This window comes from Pongo pygmaeus, chromosome 1, assembly GCF_028885625.2.
Source record: "Pongo pygmaeus isolate AG05252 chromosome 1, NHGRI_mPonPyg2-v2.0_pri, whole genome shotgun sequence".
NCBI classification, from domain to species: domain Eukaryota; kingdom Metazoa; phylum Chordata; class Mammalia; order Primates; family Hominidae; genus Pongo; species Pongo pygmaeus.
This window is the reverse complement of record NC_072373.2, coordinates 210,277,419-210,294,933: the sequence shown is the minus strand read 5'-3', so window position 1 is coordinate 210,294,933 and position 17,515 is coordinate 210,277,419. Positions and strand designations below refer to the sequence as shown.

General features: G+C 49.6%; 1 protein-coding gene across 1 annotated transcript; it reads right to left on the bottom strand.

Moving 5' to 3' along the window:
• Positions 1-8,276: 8,276 nt before the first annotated feature.
• Positions 8,277-17,281, bottom strand: MUL1 (mitochondrial E3 ubiquitin protein ligase 1). The gene is made up of 4 exons (XM_054503064.2): positions 16,704-17,281; positions 12,043-12,130; positions 10,893-11,013; positions 8,277-10,245 (listed from the first exon to the last, which is right to left on the bottom strand). Exons 1-4 carry the CDS (start codon positions 16,821-16,823, stop codon positions 9,516-9,518), a joined length of 1,059 nt encoding a protein of 352 aa, XP_054359039.1. The 5' UTR covers positions 16,824-17,281; the 3' UTR covers positions 8,277-9,515.
• Positions 17,282-17,515: the final 234 nt, after the last annotated feature.

Below are 17,515 nucleotides of genomic sequence, written 5' to 3'. Positions count from 1 at the left end.
ACAGGGTCATTGTCTAAAGTTCTTATTGCACCAACAACCTACACAATGAGAGTCTCATGGGCTCTTCAGGAAAATGTAAAAAACCATGAGGAGAGAGCTGGGAGGGGTTTAGGAGCCAAGCATCAACAGGGCATGGGAGGGGGTAAGGCCACCAAGGTGCCTGGCCCTGTCCCCTGCCTGTGCGCCCCCATCCCCATCATTCCACGTCAGCAGTGCGTGAGGACCAATGGCCTGGGGCTGGGCAGGGGACTCTGGGCTTGGAGCTCTGAGGGAGAAATTCTGTCTACAACTCCCAGCCCAGACCTAGCTGGTGGGAGGTGCTGGGGCTCTGGGTGCCCTGGAAAACTCTCGCTGCCTCTCAAGCCCGGACAGGGAGGAGAGAACAGCAGACAGACCTGGCACAATCAGACTTTTACAACCACAGGAGTGTGTCCTGGGGGGAAGGTAAGGGCAGGTATGACTTTAGCCCCAATGGGCAGATGGTGAAACTGAGGCTCAAGAGGTTTGAAAACATGGCCGGGCTCCAAAGCCCAGGCTCTGAAAATGTCACAGGGCCTATCAGGTTTCTCCTTGCCCAGGGCTCTGAAGAAGCTAGAAGTCCCCCTAACTAAGCAGCCCCTGACTTCAGCAGAGCAATGAACTGAGCCAAACTGTGGCCACTAAAGGGGGCTAAGGAGGAGCTGACCCCACCCCGGTTCAGAAGGGGCAGCCACTGCCCTCTGATTCCAAATTCAATACCCACCCCCAGTCATTACTGAGAGCTTGCCGTAGAAGGTGGCTTGTGACTGTCACATCTATACCACGAAGGAGGGCTCCGAGGCCAGAAAAGTTCACAGATGAACCCAAAACCACACAGCCAATGGGAGACAGCAGTTCGGACGCCAGAGGCCAGGCTCGCCACTGTTGGGTGGCACTGCCTCCCTGAGCAGGCCCGGGGCCAGGAAAGCCCAGCAAACCTCTTCCAGTCCCTACACCTCAGCCTAGCCACAGAAACAGAGTGGGTGTAGATTAGAATCCGAAGCTCTCACACACTGAGGACCCCTTCGGGAATCTGATGAAAGAGACAATTCTCTTTCCCAGAGGCAGAACATTGCGTAAACAATTTCCAGGGGATTGCTGAACCCCAAAGACCCCTCACATGAAAAAGTCAGGGCTGGATCCTCAAGTGGCATTACAGGATCCCCCACCAGTGTTCCGTGACAACAGAAGAGCTCTTTACTCCTTAAGCTAAGAGGTGCCAGGACCCACTGAGGAGGCCCCCAGATCTGGGTCAGACCTGTGATGGCTCCATTATGATCAGAGGGATACGGCCCCTCACTGCTGAGCCCAGGATCCCACCGAGAAGCCTGGCTGTGCAGGTCTCTGGACCCTCAGTTCCCAAGCACTGCATTCAAGCACTTTCCCATTCGATGGATGTGAGGTATTTAACATCCATGATAGCCCTGTAAAGTGGGCAGGACGCAGCAGGGATGCTTTCCCACTGTGTGATGGGAAAAGTGAGTCCCACATAAGGAAGATGAGCTGCTCAACTGGAGACAGAGCCACTAGCACCGAGACCAGGTCTCCCAAGAACCAGTGCAGCACCCTGCTCACTGAATCCCATGAAAAGCCAGTTAAATGAGGGTAGACCCAGAGACCTGAGTTCAATCCCAGCTCCACCCCCTGCAACCTGTGTGGTCTTGAGGCAGTTACTCCACTCTCTGAGCCAGAATCCCTCTGTGCCATAAAATGAGTGGGACAAGATCAGCCTCAAAGGGAGATTGTGGGGCTCAAATGAGTTGCAGACTGAGTCATTACAGTGAGAGCAAGGGACAGCTCCAGCAGTGAGTCCCACGGCCCAGAGCCTCCTCCGGCCTTCAGGAGAGGAGGAAAGGGTCTCTTCTTCCTAGGAAGCGACTTCCTACGTAATAGGGAGAATAGGAGACTACAGAGCCACCAGTGCATGGCCACAGAGGCCCTCCCCATCCAGCCCTCCCAGGCCCTGAGCTGGACATGCCAGAGGACAATCTGATCGGGAAGGCAGGTGCTAGGGACAGGTGAAAACGAGACTTGCAGAAATTGGCAGAAACAGAATCCAAGAGACTAAAAACAACCTCAAAGAAGGAGACAGATCCCCACACAGAGGAAGAAACTCTTCCACAGGCTCCGAGGCAGGAGACAAACTGGGCAGACAGGAAGCAGAACTTCCAAGTAAAGTAGGGGACAGAGGAAAAGAGGAAGCAGAAGACGGGGAAGTGAGAAGGCAGAGAGAGAAGCCGGAAGCACAGGAGAAAGGACGAGGCAGTGAAGAGAGCTGGCCAGGCTGGGGAAGCAGAATTTCTCCACGGAGGAAAATCTTCTGGGGAGAAAAATCAAAATCTGTGCCATACAATTTTTTTTCAAGCATCCTTTCCCAGTGTGAAGTCATTTGCATATTTTAAGAACATGCAATGCATTATGCATATCTCGTTTTTGTTTAAAGAAATTATGGTTAGTATATTTAAAGATGTGAATGCCTGGGAAATTACAGAGGAGAAATGTGGGATTTTTGGTCCCCCCTGAATTTTCTGGGTTTCTCAAAACTTTCACATCTGCAGCCAACTCCCTGGTGAGTTGGGCCAACAAAGGAGGAAATTGAAGAGACTGCTTCGCCCTTTCCGGGCTGTTCCCAGCTGGCCCTGGGATCAGGAGGCCAGCGTCCTCCTCAGATTCTGCTCTCTGACTTCCAAGGCCTGTTCCCCACCACTTGGGGAAGGGAAAATTGCACAGGCCTTTGGAAGCACAACCTGTTTGTCCTCCAAGGCCTCCAGCCCTCCTCTACCACAGAGACATAGCGCCACCTGGAGGGCATTGTGGAGACTGCAGCATTAGGACGGGCTGGGGAAGGAAGGAAATGAGGAAATGAAGATGAGCGATTTGTTGCAAGCACGTGTGGAGCACAGCCCAGTAACTAGGAATGCAGGAAGCACCTTTAATAGCTAGGGAAGAACGTGAGGGGATGGAAGCCTGCAATTATGGTCATCTGGACATTAACATTAGTACGACCTCGTTTGTACCCCCCGCAGGCCTAGGGAGCATTCTTCAGGTTACAGATGCAAGGTGCCCGGCCCACTAAGCGCTTAATAAATGTTTGTTGAGTTCGGCTGTGGCCCCCCAGAGTCATCGCTCAATGGCAGCAGCAGCAGCACGTGGCCACAAAATGTGGATGTGACGTCCCTAATGAGAAGCAATGGCTCCAGCAGGGACTAAGGGTTAAGAGCAGGAGATGAGGGGCTTCACCCAGACTGGCTCAGCGCCCCCTGCCCCACACCAGTGGCACTGGCTCAGCCTCACGTGCTCCAGTCTCAGGGAAGGGAAATGCCAAGTCCCTTGCTGGCATCTGGAAAACAATAAGGCAGCTGCAGGGGAAGTGACTAATGAGCACTTCGGGGAGCAATTCGGGACAGCACACATGGAAACTGATCTCATTCAAAATTGATCAGTTAACACTATCTAATTAGAGAGAAAATGTGCTGAGCACCCGGCTTTCTGGGAGCATGGTCTGGAGGCTGTGGCACCCAGCTAGCCTGCAGAGGAGCCACATCTCATCTCTCAGACCAGCTCCAGGACTGCCCTCCCTAGTCCCTCACCCATGCTGCATCTCATAGACATGCAAAATAGAGCTGAACTGAGGAGAGCTTCTAACCCAGCTTGCTCCTTTCATAGACAGAACTAAGGCCCAGAGAGGTTAAATCACTTGATCAAGATCACACAGCAATGGAGCAGGACCAGAGAGAAAGCCAGTCATTGGGCTCCCAGTCAAGACCATTTATCACCATCCGGTGACACTGCCCTGACTTTCCTGTGTGGAGTCCTCAAAGCTCTGGACAGGTCACTGGACATGGCATTCCTCCTGTACAATTCATCCATCCTGGCTCCCAGGTCCTAAAAGGGGGGCTGCCCTCACTCCTTACAATCACCACTTTCATCTATGGTCCAAAAACCAGCTCCTCTAGGCAGTCTTCCAGGATTGTTTCGCCCACACCTACTATTTCATTCATGGGTTGACTCATTCATTCCATGTACATTCTGTAGTTAAGAGCTTGGGCTCTGGAGTCAGACTGCCTGGGTTTAAGTCCTATCCCTCTTGTGCACTTGGGCAAGACACTTGACCTCTCTGGGCCTCCGTTTCCTTTTATTTAAGAATAATACAAACACATTGCTCCGTACCTCGCAGGTGAGGATCGGAAGGGTTCATTATGTACTGCACTTCTCAGGGTACCTTGCAAATAGTGAACCCTGATGTGAGTTCTAATTAGTCTGCACTGACAACCCAGAATTTGTGCTGGAGAAGGAAAAGCTATGAGACAGTCCCTGCCCAAGACATTGACAATATGGCTAAGAGCAGGAATCGAGATTTGAGACTTTTATTATGGAATCTCAGAGGAGGGATACCTAACCCAGCCTAGGTGGGGAGGGGCAGGGAAGATTTTCCCTGGAGGACACACCTAAAGCTGAGTGTTAAAGGGTGAATCGATGTTAGCAAGGTGAAGAAAGGACCAGCATTCCAGATCAGGAATTCATGTGAGCAAAGACAGACAACAGCATGGCATAGGGTTATGTTTTTGTTTTTATTTGTTTTTGGAGTTGGGGTCCCACTCTGTTGCCCAGGCTGGAGTGCTGTGGCATGATTACAGCTCACTGCAACCTCAACCTCCTGGGCTCAAGCCATCCTCCCACCTCAGTCTCCTCAGTGGCTGGGACTACAGGTGTGTACCACCATGGTCAGCTTTTTTAGTTTTTACTTTTTGTAGAGAAAGTGTCCTGCTATGTTGTCCAGGCTCATCTCAAATTCTACTTCCTAGCCTCAAGTGATCCTCCTGCCTTGGCCTCCCAAAGTGCTGGGATTACAGGTGTGAGCCACTGCCTGGCCAGCATGGCATGTTTAAGGAAACTCAACAGTCCAATGTTGTTGGAGTCACAAGTATGAGACTGAAAGGGACGCAGAAAACCGTGGGAGGTGGCCAGGGACGAGGTCATGCAGGGCTTCTCATGCCATGGAAGAGTCAGGACAGAGTGTTGCAGATGGCAGAGAACCTGGAGGTGAACTTGAAGCAGAGGCGGGACATGGTAAAGTTGGTGGTTTTAACAGATCATTCTCAACTCTGTGGGGTATGTTTTCTCTGCTTCCCTTCAGCAATGATGCCACCCTTGGTTGGTTGATCGCTAATGGTCACAGAATGTGCTCTAACCAGGCCTGCCACAAAGGCTCCTTTCAAGTCCTATATTCTGTGAACCACAAATGTTCCCGACAACTGAGTCACCATACCTGTTGATATGGTTTGGATCTGAGTCGCCATACCTGTTGATATGGTTTGGATCTGAGTCACCATACATGCTGATATGGTTTGGATCTCATGTCGAATTGTAATCCTCAGTGTCAGAGGTGGGGTCTGGTAGTAGGTGATGGGATCGTGGGGGCAAAGTTCTCATGAATGGGTTAACACCACCCCCTCAGCGCTGTTCACATGATAGTGAGTGAGTGAGTGATGCGAGAGCTGGTTGTTTAAGCGTGTAGTATCTCCCTCCACTTCCTCCTGCTCCGGCCATATGAAGTGCTTCTCCTCCTTGCCTTCGCCATGACTGAAAGCTCCCTGAGGCCTCCCCAGAAGCGGAGCAACAGCTGCTATGCTTCCTGTACAGCCTGCAGAACCGTGAACCAATTAAACCTCTTTTCTTTATGAATTACCCAGTCTCAGGTATTTCTTTCTAGCAGAGTGAGAAGGGACTAATACACCTGTCAAACAGGGTTTACTCCTGTTCAAACAATTCAGATCCTTTGAAACAACTCTGAGCCCTTTGCAGGCACAGACTGTCTTATTCGTCTTGTATTTCCAGGCACAAAATACACATTCAGCAAATGTTTGTTGGGTGAATAAACGTCCATCCATGAGCCGGGCGCGGTGGGGCACACCTGTAATCCCAGTACTTTGGGAGGCTGAGGTGGGCGGATCACGTGAGGTCAGTTGGAGACCAGCTGACCAACATGGTGAAACCCCGTCTCCACTAAACACAAAAAATTAGCCAGGCGTGGTGGCGCATGCCTGTAATCCCAGCCACTTGGGAAGCTGAGGCAGGAGAATTGCTTGAACCCAGGAGGCGGAGGTTGCAGCGAGCAGAGGTCATGCCACTGCACTCCACCCTGGGCAACGAGAGCGAAACTCCGTCTCAAAAAATAAATGCCCATCCATGATACCAACTTTGAGCATTCCAGAGGCCCTGTGGGACCATCAGCATCCATCCCCCAACTGGAGTTGTCCTGGCCTATGATCAGGGCTGCAGAGGGTGTCAGAGTGGCTAGTTTGTCATGTTATTGTTTGCTTTTTAATTTTCCCACAGGTTGTTGCTTTTTAGATTTTCCATTAGAATTCTGAATTAAATTGGATTCCGAAGACTGCCTTCCAGCCCCCATCCACTAGCTCAGCTGGGGATGTGATTGGTTCTTCCCGAGGTGCTGCTCAGCTTGTAAAATGCTGTGTATTTATGGTAATACTCAGTTGTCTCATGGACAACTTCCCTTTTTAGCCTCCCAGGCCTCGTGATAAAAAGCAAAGATTGCAGGTTTTATAGTCAGATCGTGGTAGCCTTGAACAAGTCACACAACCTGTAAAAGGGTGATGTGGCCTCCCCTGCTGGTTTGCTATATTAGAAACAATACCTGTGAAGAGGCTGACATTGCTGGGCTTGTGAGGACGTGTGCATGCAGGCAAAATGTAACCCCACTGGGCCCCACTAATTGGAGGCAACAATATCCACTGCATAGGGCCACATTAATGCAAATGAAGTGCCTGGCACGGACAGTCAGAACACCAGCAGCAATTATTCAAGATTCCTGCCCAACGCTGGCTGCCTAGGAGTAAAGTGACTGAGCACAGGGGTGATTTAGGGGAGACTCAAAATTCATCATCATCCCATGGTCAGTTCAGAACTGACTTCCTGCTTCCCCTTTTCTCTGTCATCCCTCCTGCCAGCCTTGGTTCCACACATCCATTTAGGGCCCATGCAACCCTCCTGGAGATTAGGCTCCTAAAATAGGTGGGAACGGCCAGTGATAGCTGAAGTAGAGTATGGGACAGTCTCAGTTCCCAGCAGGCTAGGACCAAGCAGGGCCCTTGCACCCAGGGGGTCCAGGCACATGCCAGCTTCCTGAGGCAGGGGCTGTGTGCCGGTCCTGGGTCTCCCATGACAGGGAGCTCAGTTGGGAAGCTCAGTGGGGAAGAACACTCGGGATGAATTGGAGTCTGTCCAAGATTGAGGTGGGCTGGGGAAAGCAGCCTGCCTGCTCCTTTTTAATCTCTTTGATCAGATTTCCCCATGAAAGCTATGCCAAGGGCTGAACTCAGATAGCTTACCATGCAAATCCCACTGGGCCACTTCATTCACCTTCTAGTACAAGCTAAGCGCCAGAAGGACGATGAAAAGGGGACGGAGGCTTTCAAGGTGCGCAAAGAGGCCATTCCCATCAAGGGCCTTTCACCTTGCCCCACCTTCCAGCACCCTGTGTAAAACCAAAGTCTTCGTACGTCACTGGACGGACTCAATATTGGCAAGTGGATTCTCACCCCAACTTTTGCCTGTTCCTCTAGTGTGGCCACCAGTTCTCCTCTATGGACTTGGGGAGCACGTCTCTTGTAAGTGTTCCTATTAGCACTGAGGAATTCGCTGGCCCCACACTGGTGAGCAGGAAGATGAGGACTTTAGAAATAGCTTGGGGTTTAAATTCAGACCTGTGACTTGCTGCATCTGTGCCCTCAGCCCAGTGAATGTACCCTCCCTGGGCCTACTTCCTCACCTGTAGAGCAGAGACACCAGGACTCGGCCTGCAGGGGTTTTGTGAGGATGAACTCACTCTGAAATGAGTTTGAAACAGCACACGGCACAGTACCTCGTACACAGCAGTATTGCTAAATGCTCATTTCCTCTCGGCTGTCCCCCAGCACCCCATCCCCATCCCATTCTCCCAGCAGGTGAAATCTCACTGCCCTGATTTGTAGGCTGTCGGGACAGACTTCAAAGATGGTCAGCAAGGCCAGGTATGACCCACGCACAGGCTGTCCAGATTCCTCCCCAGGGGGCAGGCATCCCGGCCTCTGCATCACACCATCTGGGGGAGCCCCAAACCACTATAGCCGAGGAAAAGGACACAGAGGCCTCAAACTCCCCCACCTTTCACTCCATTGTGGTAGGGATTCAATCCCATCCTGGGGACACTTAAGCTTAGCCATTTAACTCCTGTTAACAAAGCAACAGGCTAGCGCTTGGTTGCAACATGTTTAATTTGTGCTGTTCACACTGGACACTGCATCATACTAGTGTCGGCCCCTGAGGGCACCCCTTCCTCGCCTGCACAAAGGAGGACGAGAGATGAACATTCAAAGGCAGAAAAGGGCAATAAAAAAAGAGCTGTGTATGTGACCTCCCACTACTCAGAGGTGGGGGGGAAACAGCCCCATTTGTCTCACACTAAAAGGCTCACCAAGGGCAGGTGAGGGGCAAATGGTAATACAGGGAGGGGGTAACACAAGGAGAAGCGACATGAGTACACCAAGATGTCAACGCTGCGACGGGCTGGATGAGGGAGCCCCGAGAGGGCATAGGCTCAGGGTGCCAGCCGGCTGCTTTTCCTTGTGACAGCCTTGCAAGGAAGCTGTGAGGCCAGGACACTAGGCCAGGGCGTCCACACTGCGTCCTTCGGGAGGCGAGGCCTCTGAGCCTCATTCTCCAGGAGGGAAAACCAGGGACCACCCCTGAGCTCTCCCAAGTGGCAGAAGTTCAAATCAGGGCCAGTGGCGAAACCAGGAGGGCTGCCTGACCAACTGCCCTTCACGTGACCTCTCTTCAACCTGTTGCCCGGGGCCCCGACCATTTGGGCAGAAGTGGATGTGCTGACTTCACTTGCTTTTGTCCTCTACACACACGTGCAGGCGTTAAGGAGGCAAGCAGGTGAGGGGAAAGGAACACAAGGTGACCTGCCCAGCCTGACAATTCTGAAGAAAGACTGTTTCCCGGGGCATGAGGAAAAAGAAAAGCTGCGGCAGAGTCTCTTCGGAGGCAGCACCCAAGGCATCCGTTGTACTCGGGGCCCAGCCTTTCCTCCCCTGAGTCCTCCACCAAGTCCACAGCAAGCAATGATTCACCAGAAAAAAAACAGAAGACACAGGAACAGAAGAGCTGCTGATCACTGGCTTTGGTGCTTAAGCGATGAGGCGTTTTCAGTCACACTCACACTGATCTGGCTCCTGGGAGGAGACGCCACGGCATCCTCCCAGGGTGAGGCTCTGATCAGGCCGCACATGGACAGGGTCCCCTCTCAGGTGGGAAAGGCAGCATCTTGCCATTGGAGGCGTGGGTCTGGAGAGTTTCTACCCAATTCCTCCCTCAGTCATACCTGGAGGTGACAGCTACCCCCACCACTGCTCCTCCAAAGGCCTCGAGATAAAAATCCCTGAAAAGGGGGCAGGGGTGCTTCCACGTCAAGTTGTGCGGCTTCCAAACCATTAGCTGTTGTACAGGGGTATCACCCGGGTAATCGCCTGTCTGCAGATAGGGCACTTCTTGGGCTCTGGCAAGGCACGGTAGCACTCGGTGCAGGAACAAACGTGCCCACACTCCAGAAAGACGCAGGACTTGAAGCTGCTCAAACACACTACACAGGCGCTCTTCAGACTCTCCCTGTCCTCAGGCTTGGCTCGGCTCAGCAGCTGGGCCTCATGCTCCTGGAACTCCTCCTGCATCTGCTTGAGGCGCAGGCGCTCCTGCCGCTGCAGATACTGCTTCCGGAGGATGAAGAAGAGGGTGGCACATGTGGCAAAGCCAAAAACCAGCGCCAGCACCTTCCAGAGCCTGACGCTCGACTCCTGCCTCTGCAGCAGGCTGTCGAAGTCCTGGCTGCTTAGATAGTACTGCATGCCTTGTTTGGGCGGCTGCAGGCGGACAGAGTTGTTGTCCAGGACCAGTTCGCCAACCCCTGTGAGGGTGGCCCCCACCTTCAGCATCTCTTCGGTCTCTTGGATGCCTTTGGGCCGCTCACCACTGATGTAGTGGCCGATGACATCAGTGAAGGACTGAATCGAGGGGTGGAACTTCTCATACACAGTCTCTAGGCCCAGATCCACTGAGTCCAGGGGCTTCAGCACTCGCACGGCCACATCCATGCCATCCTCGTGGGGCACCAGGTCAAAGGGCACTGTGTTGGTCCTCTGATGAATGATCTTTGAGCAATCGTTCCTAGAAGAATAAGAGAACTAAAGATACAGGGTAGCAAACAGCAAACATCCAGGCAGAGCTGGAGATCAACTAAATGCGGAGGACAGCATACGGTCTGAAGTAACTGGAAGAAGGCAGGAAGATCACTATCTCCAGTTGCCTCCTAACAAGGAGGCTCCATTTTTAGGTCCTGGGGTGACATCAGTGGGCAACAAATACCGCCACAGACTATCATTTCCCTTTCCACTGTAAAACAAACATCTAAAACAAAACCCACTAGGACCAGCTGGAAAACTGGTATTTCATATGATGGCACAAAACATTTTAGGAAATACTGAAATCACTGATTCAGTGGTTCTCAAACTTCAGTGTGCCTAACAACAGATTCCAGGTCCCCGATCCTGGAAATTCTGGTTGGATACGTCACCAGGGACTGACTTATCCACTTCAGGGACTGAAGGGAGCTCAGAAATCTGCATTTCAACAAGATGCCTCGGTGATTCCGACATAGGAGGCCCACAGGCTACACACAAGAATATGACCTGCATTAAGAGACTGGGCTTCAACCTGTCTCAGAAGAAGCTGAAGTCACGGCAACAGCACCCAGGACCCCAGCATTTGAATAGACCAACTGCAAGGGTTTTGGCCAGTGGAGAAGTGATACATACCAAAGGTGGGTGGTTCGATTCCACACCATCTTGTGCTCCTGAAGTGTCAGCCGCTGAATTACCCCCTTGCAGTTTTCCACAAACTGGCTGTTAAGCGTTTCTTTAACAGACCGCACAGCTCCTAAGTGGACACAAATTCTATTATTTCTGAAGAATTTTTCTGCCCTCTCCTTTCAGATAATTTAAAATGTGTTTTCTGGTCTGGCACAGTAGGTCACACCTATAATCCCAACACTTTGGGAAGCCAAGGCAGAAGGATCACTTGGGGCCACGAGTTTGAGACCAGCCTGGTTAACACAGTGAGATTCCATCTTTACAAAAAATTAAAAAGTTAGCAGGGTGTGGTAGCATGCGCCTGTAGTCCCAGGTACTTGGGAGGCTGAGGCAGGAGAATCACTTGAGCTCAGGAGTTTGAGGCTGCAGTGAGCTATGATCACACCACCGTACTACAGCTACCTGGGTGACAGAGCCAAGACTCTATTTGAGACGGAGTCTCACTCTGTTACCCAGGCAGGAGTACAGTGGTGCAATCTTGGCTCACTGCAACCTCCGCCTGGGTTCAAGCAATTCTCCTGCCTCAGCCCCCCGAGTAGCTGGGATTACGGGTATGTGCCATCACATCCAGCTAATTTTTGTATTTTTAGTAGAGACGGGGTTTCACCATGTTGACCAGGCTGGTCTCAAACTCCTGAGCTCAAGTGATCAGCCCATCTCAGCCTCCCAAAGTGCTGGGATTACAGGCATGAGCTACCACACCTGGCCTCAAAAAAAAAAAAAAATTTTTAATTTAAAAAATGTTAAAAATAAATGTTTTCAGTTGACTTTTGCTAATTAATCAAAACAATGACATTCCCATCACCATAAGTCACATTTTAGAAGCACTCTCCTAAGCACTTTGCATGGATCACATAATTTGTCTTATAAAAACCCCATAAAGGTAAGCATTATTTTCGAGATCGGGTAACAGTGGTTCAGGGAGGTTCGGTAATCTTAGCAATCACAAAGCAATAACCCACGTCTTTCTGACCCCAAAGTATGTTCTGGACCATGGACCCAACACCACAAAAGGCACTTAATATTAGCCAAGATGATCTTTATCAATCTTTTGGGAAAAAGAAGTTGTTTTCCACTGACCAATAAGCAAACATACCTTCTATAACAGCATAAGGCACACATTTTCCTGGAGCTTCTGAAAGAATACTCTTTAAATCTTCACCCAAATGAACTTTTTTAGCTCCCTAAATACAAAAAAAAAAAAAATTTTTTTAAATAAATTGGCCATTGAACACTGACATGCTCAATCAAACTTACAGGCAAAAAAAAAAAGAAAAAGATTCTGTTTTTTTCGTGTCAAGACAATATGGAAATTGGACAGGAAGGTGACTACAGAGAATCAGATTTCAAAGCTGTGTACATCAACAGGAATGGAGCCATGCCTCTGCTCTCTTCCATCACTGCAGAATGGGGATGCCACATACATTCTTGTTCCAGTTAACCAAAACCTACACTCCTTTTCATGTTAAGACTTTTTAGTGAAAATATAAAAGGTACTAGTCAATTTACATACCACAGACTGAACATCATTCAATCTCTTCTTGACAACACAGAGCTATGATCCAAAGGTTTCAGGTATAAAGTACCTAACCTATCACCTAGCACATGGTAGTGGTTTGAGAACTGGTAGGCATTATTATTAATATTACCACATCTTTACGAACCAATGCTCTGCATTGTATGTTATTAAAAAAACAAAGCAGGGGGGTTGCCTTTGCTTCAACAGGAAGACTGTTAACTGGTGCCAAATGCCATTCTACATTTTTTTTTTTTTTGAGATGGGGTCTCACTGTTATACCCAGACCAGAGTGCAGTAGTGCAGTCATGGCTCACCGCAGCCTCAACCTCCCAGGCTCAAGTGATCCTCCCACCTCAGGCCCCCAAGTTGCTAAGACCACAGGCATGCACCACCACACCTGGCTAATTTTTTTATTTTGCAGAGACAGGGTCTCCCAACGTTGCCCAGGCTGGTCTTGAGCTCCTGGGCTCAAGTGATCCTCCTGCCTCGGCCTCCCAAAGTGCTGGGATTACGGGTGTGAGCCACCACACCCAGTCTGTTCTACTTTTTGCCTTTTTTCACGGTCATAATTAAGTGAGCATGGTTCCTTCTGCTGCTGTGTTCCTCTAACAATCCCTAGTTCTCCTCTGCCTTCCAACTCAGAGCATCCAACCCATTGCACTTGGGAAACCAATCCTGTTACTGCTGTTTCAAAAATAAGAGAAAAGGAATAAAATCAACAATCATTTCCTGAGCATCTATGTGCCAGGCAGTGTGCTGAGTGTCAGAGATTCAGGGACGAATAAAGGACCATCTCTGCTTTCAGGGTATTCCCAAAAACAATTCTTAAGGATGCCAGATTCAGTAACCTCTAAAGAGGTGATGAGATACAAGATGTATATGAAGGTCACTCTGAGTTTAAGCTACTGCTACACAGTAAGTGATAGGAGCAAGGTCAATCAAAATTTCTTAGCCACTTACACTGTGAAGATACCAAAATGACAGCAATAACAACTAACAATTTACTCATTATCTGTCTCCTTCCACTAGAATGTTAAACCCTAGGAGGGCTTGGACATTGTTTGTCCCATTCACTGCTATCCCCCTAGTGCTGAGAACTGTGCCTGACACACAGCAAGCATTTAATACATTATTTGATGAATAGATTAATGAATAAATAAGCATTTAAATATACTATGTACCAGGTAATATGCTAGGCACTTCAAATGCATAAACCACTTAATGCCCACACCATCCCTTTACGATAGACATTATTATCACCAATTACAGACAAGGAAACAGGCTCAGAGAGGTGAAGTGATTTGCCCAAAGTGAGACAGCTAGTAAATATCCATCACAGGATGGCCAATTCGAATTTTAAAGGGGGAAGAGGGAGAATATGATCAGAAAGATTTGGAGTTTAATCAAGCTCCAATGCAACCACTGTGACTTGGAACTACTTCATTTATGAGTCTCAGGCTCCAAAACCATAAAGGACAGGGAAAATGCAATTTCACAGGATTTTTATGTGGGTTAAATGAACTTCAAGGTGTGAAAGAATCCAGCCCAGGGGCTGGCACATTGGAGGCACGCAATAAATATGCATTCTCCTCACTATGAGAGATACACAGGATAGGACACAAGCCCCACTCTGGAAGTTTTGTCATCTGATCAAGAAAATAGAATCTAGGACGGGCATGGTAGCTCACACCTGTAATCCCAGCACTTTGGGAGTCCAAAGTGGGATAGCTGCTTGAGGCCAGCAGTGCAAAACTAGCAATGAGCAACATGCAAGACCCCATCTCTATGAAAAACAAAAAATTAGCTGGCAGTGGTGGTGTGCACTTGTAGTCCCAGCTACTTAGGAGGCTGAGGCAGGAGACTGGCATGGGCCTGGAAGCTTGAGGCTGCAATGAGCTATGTTTGTGCCACTGTACTCCAGCCTGGGCAACAGAGTAAGACCATGTCTCAAAAAAAAAAAAAAAGGAAAAAAAAAAGAAGAAAGAAATGAAGGACAGGAAGGAAGGCCAAGGAGAAAGAAAAGGAAGGAAGGGAGGGAGAAAGAGAGGAAGGAAATAGAAAATAGAATCTAAAATATTAAGAGTCCCAACTCTTTTTCCAGGAAGCAGCTATTTCATCCTCATTTAGGAACTGATTGGCAAAGGTTTTAAGGTCACCCAAAGCTGAAACCTAAAGAGTTCACAGCTTCAAAGAATCCCACTTCCAGCCAACTTGAGGCCAAAGTGGTTTGGAGTCAGAAAGTGAAGTATCAGTTACACAGAGCTAATCACTTCAGGATTAACTTGATTATTTAATCAGGTGAAATACAGGGCAGCTGGAATCTCACTATAACGCCACTGCACAGCAAATCCAGTTGCCTCATAACTTGGTTCTTTCCAGATTCCAAAACTCCCTTCACGGCAGGGACTGGATTTCACACATTGGTTTTTTTTTTCTGAGATGGAGTCTTGCTCTTGTCACCCAGGCTGGAGTAGCCCGGCCCACATATTAGTTTCTAAACCCTTACTGAAAACAATCTGATAATGAAGTTAGTCAGGTTTAGGAATCCATCTTTCATATAAACATCAAATTAGGTTAGGCCCTTAGCTCTTGTATTGTGAAACTTCAGTCAAAAAGAACCCACAAACATTTATTGAGCATCTACCACTTGTCAAGTACTGTGTTAGAAGCTAGAGGAAAGAGAATGGATGAATAAGACCCTGTCTCTGACCTAAAGAGGCCCATCTCTCTGGACCAGTCAGATAGTCACAATAAAGCAATGTCAATCAGATTAAAATCCTACCCTTGGAATCAAAAGACCTAAATTTAAGTTTCAAGCTGACTAGCTGTATGGCCTTTCCTCCGAATCTCAATTTTCTGATTTGCAATGTGGTGGTAACTGTCATTTTATCTACTTCAAAAAATTACTGTGGGCCGGGGGCAGTGGCTCACGCCTGTAATCCCAGCACTTTGGGAGGCTGAGGCAGACGGATCACCTGAGGTCAGGAGTTGGAGACCAGCTTGACCAACATGGCAAAACCCCATCTCTACTAAAAATACAAAAATTAGCCGGGCGTGGTGGCAGGTGCCTGTAATCCCAGCTACTCGGGAGGCTGAGGCAGGAGAATCGCTTGAACCCGGGAGGCGGAGGTTGCAGTGAGCCAAGATCGTGCCATTGCACTCCAGCCTGGGCAACAGAGCGAGACTCCGCCTCAAAAAAAAAAAAAAAAGAAAGAAAAGAAAAGAAAAGGAAAGAAAGGAAAAAAAAATATTGTGAAGAAAAAAATAAAATCAAGATGAAAATGTGGCTGGGCGCAGTGGCTCACGCCTGTAATCCCAACGCTTCGGAGAGCCGAGGCGGGGAGATCAACCGACGTCAGGAGCTGGAGACCAGCCTGGCCAGCATGGTGAAACCCTGTGTCTACTAAAATACAAAAAAAATTAGCTGGGCGTAGTAATCCCAGCTACTTGGGAGGGTGAAGCAGGAGAATCACTTGAACCCGGGAGGCAGGGGCTGCAGTGAGACCAGATCGCGCCACTGCACTCCAGCCTGGGCGACACAGCAGGACTCCATCTCAAAAAAATAAAAATAAATGCAAATGTGTTGTGTAAACCGTAAAGCACAGTTCAAAAAAGAGTGCCATTTATAAAAATAGTTGTAATATAAAAAGGAAGCGTCTGTAAAGCAAGGAGTGGAGTGGTTCAGTAAATGGATGTCTGCTCTTGCTGTTCCCTCCATCTCCCGCTAGATATCTGCATGACTCCCCTCATCTCCTCCTAGGCTCTGCTCAAATGTCACCTTATTTAAGGTAGGAGATCCCCCTTTCTCCAGCATTCCACGTCCTCTCTCCCCTACCTTACTCTAAAGCATTGCTCACCATCTGTTACACCGCCTGATTTACATGTTTGCTGTCTAGTCGTACTAAAATGGAATCTCCACGAGGGAATGGGCTTTCATCTGTTCTACTCACTGCCTGGCGCATCTCAGGTGTTCAATAAATATTTTTCGAGTAAAGTAATGAAGTCAAGATTCATTCTGAGTCATAAGAGGGACTTGGGAGAAAAGGAGCGGAGCAGCCGTTATCCCGAGCCGGAATCCTGCCCCTCGCTCCTCCATTTACTGGCTGGATGACACCCTTCAGAGGCTGTTTTCTTTTTTGGACAGTTTCCGACGGTGGGGCGGCCAAGGTGAATCATGGGCTCCCCAGGACCTGGGACAGAGATGACCCGGCTGAGGCCAGGCCGGCTCCAGCACTGACCTTGAGCTCTTGGGAGACCCGGGCCTTCTGCCGGTACACGGAGTACAGGGCGGCGGTGACCACAGAGGTGGTGCCCAGGAGGATGAACTGGCACAGCGAGGGCCGCCCTCCGCTCTCCATGACGGCGGTGAGCCCTGGTGGCCGACTGTGACGCCAAGAATAGGCCTGGTGACCCCCGACTCTCCACCTCCTTCCGACCAGGCCCGCACCCCCCGGCCTAACCTGACCGGAAACTCCAAATCAGTCGCCTAGCGATGACGCACGACGCCGGAACCGGAAGCGGGGGCAAGGGGTTGTAGAGCGAATCGGAAGGTGGGGTTGCCCGGGTGACAATCAAGCTGCTGCGGTCTCCGGGGAGGTCCTGTCTCCCCAGCCGGGTGTCGGAGAGCGATTGGGGAGCTGAGCGACCACCCACCGGTCCGTGGCCGTCCCCTTCGAAACGCGGCGCACCGGCCATGACTGACTAGCCCATCGCCCTGGTCTCCGTCCCTCTTGTTTCCTGGCGTTACTGGGCTGTTTGATGGGTTATTCCATGTCTTCGCCATTAGATTGGCAGGAAATAAAATAATTGTGTATTAAACTCTTATGAGTAATATACGTTTAAGTTTCAGAGCAAACTCTCAAGACTTGGAATTTATTCTGGCCACTTTACAGATGAGAAAACTGAGGCCATAGAGGTTAGGGAATGATGTGCTCGAAGTCTAGTGAGTGCTAGAGAGGAATTTACCCAACCCCAAAGCCCTCAACTCTACCCCAAGAGGGCAGATTATATCACCAAAGTAGCCCCTTAATCTGCCATCACCACATTGAAC